The following is a 3,452-nucleotide window of genomic DNA, read 5'->3' as shown; positions in this document are numbered from 1 at the left end:
CCTATGCATCATGACCTTTTTAACTTGTTTTTTTTTTTTCAATACAAAATAATGAGGATAACAAAAAAAATCATAACTTTAAACGTTAAGTGTGATAAAAAATTGCTTTTATTGTGTGAGTATCGTTCTAATTGTGGAGCGCCTGAACAAAAACCGATAAATCCTCATTTGCTGTTAATACATAAAGTTACAAATAGTGATCTCTAAATGGCTCCACAAGCTATAAAAAGAAGAAACACACCATAAAACACTTGATGTCGCGTTGTGCTGAAAATTATGTTGTGGCAGCATGTATTATTACTCCCGTATCTACTCCTTACAGCTCAAACACGCGAATACAGCAAAGGTGGATATATCGGGTTTTGTTCCGGCGCTCCTCAATTAAATTGTTGGTATATTGTTCCTTATAGTTTTTAATGCTCATCTACATGTGATGTTCTGTTGTTAAATATAACCAGAAGGCGCTCACGTTTGTATCTGGTTTGGTGTTAACATAATGAACTGTTTCTCCTTTCAACCAGTTAATGGCATTGTGTTTTGTGTGTGGATAGGGTGTATCGTCAGGGTTTAGAAAATCCTATTTTCTGTCTAATATACTGCCATACATCTTTTACGCTGTCGCACACGAAACGATATTCCTCTGTGTCCAATAAATTACAAGCTGTACACGGTGGCGAGTCCGCCAGGTGGATGGTTTGCAGTCTTGCGTTGGTGGGGATTTTTCTGTTCACTGCATAGTACCATGTCGCTCTCACGTATGAAGGCAAATTGTGTGCCAATTATATATGTAATATTTTTCTTCGATATTGTTTCGCTGCTTGAGTGTCATCATGTGCTTGTACATGCTTTTCGTGAGCTTCATGTTGTTGTCAGAAATCTTCATATGTACATAACTGTACTCTTTGAAAAACAATTTGAGGTGACGCAATCTGTTGGGAATATTCCATACATCAATGGGAGCATTAAGGTCAGCCGGCGCTATTTCCATTAGGAGGTGTGACGTTAGGCTTGTAGGCACGTTTTCCAGATATTATACGTATTGAAGATGTATAACGCTGGAGCCCTTTTGTTAATATCAATAAGATTTAAGCCACCGTTTTTTGTAGCTAGTGTCAGCGTGTCATACTTCACCTTGAAAATGCGTCCACGGCTGACATAGTGGCCTAGGACAGACATGATTCTTGCACCCATGTTCGGAGGTAACAGTAAGATCTGTACCGTATAATTAATTTTCGCCATGATGAAAAGATTTGCTACGGCTACTCGTTGAAGCTCATCCAGTTGTCGAATGCTGTGTTCCAGCACACAGGTGCGTATACTTGTTAGGAGTTTGCGGTAATCTGCAGCTACTGTGTGCCATATACTATGTTTAAAGTCAGTGCGGAGACATTTCAGAGTGGCAAGGTCATTCAGCTTTCCATGAGTCCCCATACCTATTCCATGGGCGATGTTAGAAATCCCGGAGTTCTTTCTATTTAACTTGGCGCCGGATGCCTTTTCGTATGTTGTTATGATCTGCAGGACGATGTCGACATCAGTGCCGTTTGTAATCAGGAAGCCAACATCATCAAGCCAACTAACATTTTAGTACCGGTGGTTTTAGGTACTAGTACCACAATTCCCTCTCGAAATTATCTGGGGATATCATTTGCTGGGTTCATTAGTCCATTACATATGAGTGTAAACTTCGGTTTTATGAGTTCGCAGAAGATTTGATAAAATTCTGCCGGAAGTTTATCTGATCCTGACGATCCAGACACACTATTTTTTTTTTCCGTGGATTTCAAGGCCCTGCAAACGTCGTGTCAGGGAGGCGAGCAGGGGTTCAATTGCAACAGCAAAGAGATCCATAGACATTGGACACCCCAGTCGAAGATAACTAGTAACTTCTATCGGTCGGCTAATTTGCCCATTGATGACGAATCGAGCTGAATTATTGATAACAGCATTTCGCATAACAGCAACTAAACGCGGTGGAAAACTCATCGCATTCATAACCCGAATGAGGTATTGATGATTAATTCTGTCAAATGCTTTGTCAAAATCTAAAGATACTATGGCACATTTGAATTTGCAGACCTCTGCAGTTGAAATTAGGTCCCTGTAGGAACACAGCGTCTGTTGGTTTTTTCTGTCTCTTCCCACATTTGTTTGGTAAAAGCCGGTGACGCTGGTCATTGTAGTTTTAAGAATGCGTGCTAAAACGGGACTGAAAATCTTGTAATCGCTGTTCAGAAGCGTAATCGGCCGAAAATTGCCTAACATTTTAGTACCGGTGGTTTTGGGTACTAGTACCACGATTCCCTCCCGAAATTATTTGGGGATATCATTTGCTGGGTTCATTAGTCCATTACATATGAGTGTAAACTTCGGTTTTATGAGTTCGCAGAAGATTTGATAAAATTCTGCCGGAAGTTTATCTGATCCTGGCGATTTGTTTTTTGAGCTTCCACTGATAGCATCTTCCGCATCATCCTCAGTCACATCCGAAAGAAGAAATTGCGCTTCTGCGTGGCTTACTGTTCCACGCTGGTTGGTCATTAGCTCATGCTGTATCTGGTGGTCCACAGGTTGATTTCACATTAAAGATGCAAAAGTTGTAAAATTGCCACCTTTATCTCGCTCTGCATTGTCAGCGTTCGTCCATCGTCAGTTGTCAGGTCAGTTATTATTTTGCCGGATCCTTGTTTTCTTTTCCGGATTATGTGATATACCGAAGTCATCTCGTTCTGTGTTATATTCTGAACTCTGGACCTGACTTGGTATCCTTGGAGTTGTTTCCTACGAAGAGCCAAAATTTTCGCATTAATCCTCTTGATTCGTTCATAGTTTCCAATCATTGTTGCATCAGCCTGGTACAAATCCCTGAGGCAATGAAAGCAGAACTCAATGGTCGTCTTGTACCAGAAGCTTTCTTCCCACGAATAATTTATAAAGAATCTGCATATTTTTGGTTTTTCATTCTGAGGTGTGTGGGGTTGATCTATTATTCTGTTATTCTGCTCAACGGATTAATCTGAGATGTAGCCTTTACCCTGTGACTCCTGCAAGATGCAATTTCCACCCCCACACTACTACAGAAGTCAGACAGACGCTCCTGACGTTCTAAAGAGAAATGCCTGAAAAACTTTCAGCAATAAATATCTGTTGGAGTCATCCGCTGTAATGAAATGACACAAAAATTCACAAAATTTCTTACGTAACTAGTGGGATACTTGGGTACTGGAGTAGTGCTAGTTAGTGTTGAAAAACATGAAACTAACGAAAGTTATTATTTATTTTTGCAAAATTCTGAGAAATCACAATGGCACTTTTAGTTATGAATTGAACAAGTTATATCCTGGTTCTTTTGGGAATGTGAAGTTACCTCTCAAGGATAGGATTCGCTAATGAAATTTCTATACAAAGTTTAAGGTGCTTGTTGCCTTGGCAGAATGGCTGAGAGGCACGCC

At 40.2% G+C, this 3,452-nt stretch overlaps 1 protein-coding gene across 1 annotated transcript; it reads right to left on the bottom strand.

The window, feature by feature from the left end:
- Positions 1–1,761: 1,761 nt before the first annotated feature.
- On the bottom strand, positions 1,762–2,178 carry LOC126249217 (uncharacterized). The gene has a single exon (XM_049950872.1). The coding sequence runs from the start codon at positions 2,176–2,178 to the stop codon at positions 1,762–1,764; it is 417 nt and encodes a 138-aa protein (XP_049806829.1).
- Between the last annotated feature and the right edge of the window lie 1,274 nt (positions 2,179–3,452).

This window comes from Schistocerca nitens, chromosome 3 (assembly GCF_023898315.1).
Source record: "Schistocerca nitens isolate TAMUIC-IGC-003100 chromosome 3, iqSchNite1.1, whole genome shotgun sequence".
Lineage (NCBI taxonomy): Eukaryota > Metazoa > Arthropoda > Insecta > Orthoptera > Acrididae > Schistocerca > Schistocerca nitens.
The sequence above is the reverse complement of the archived record's forward strand: the minus strand, read 5'-3'. Positions and strand labels throughout refer to the sequence as shown.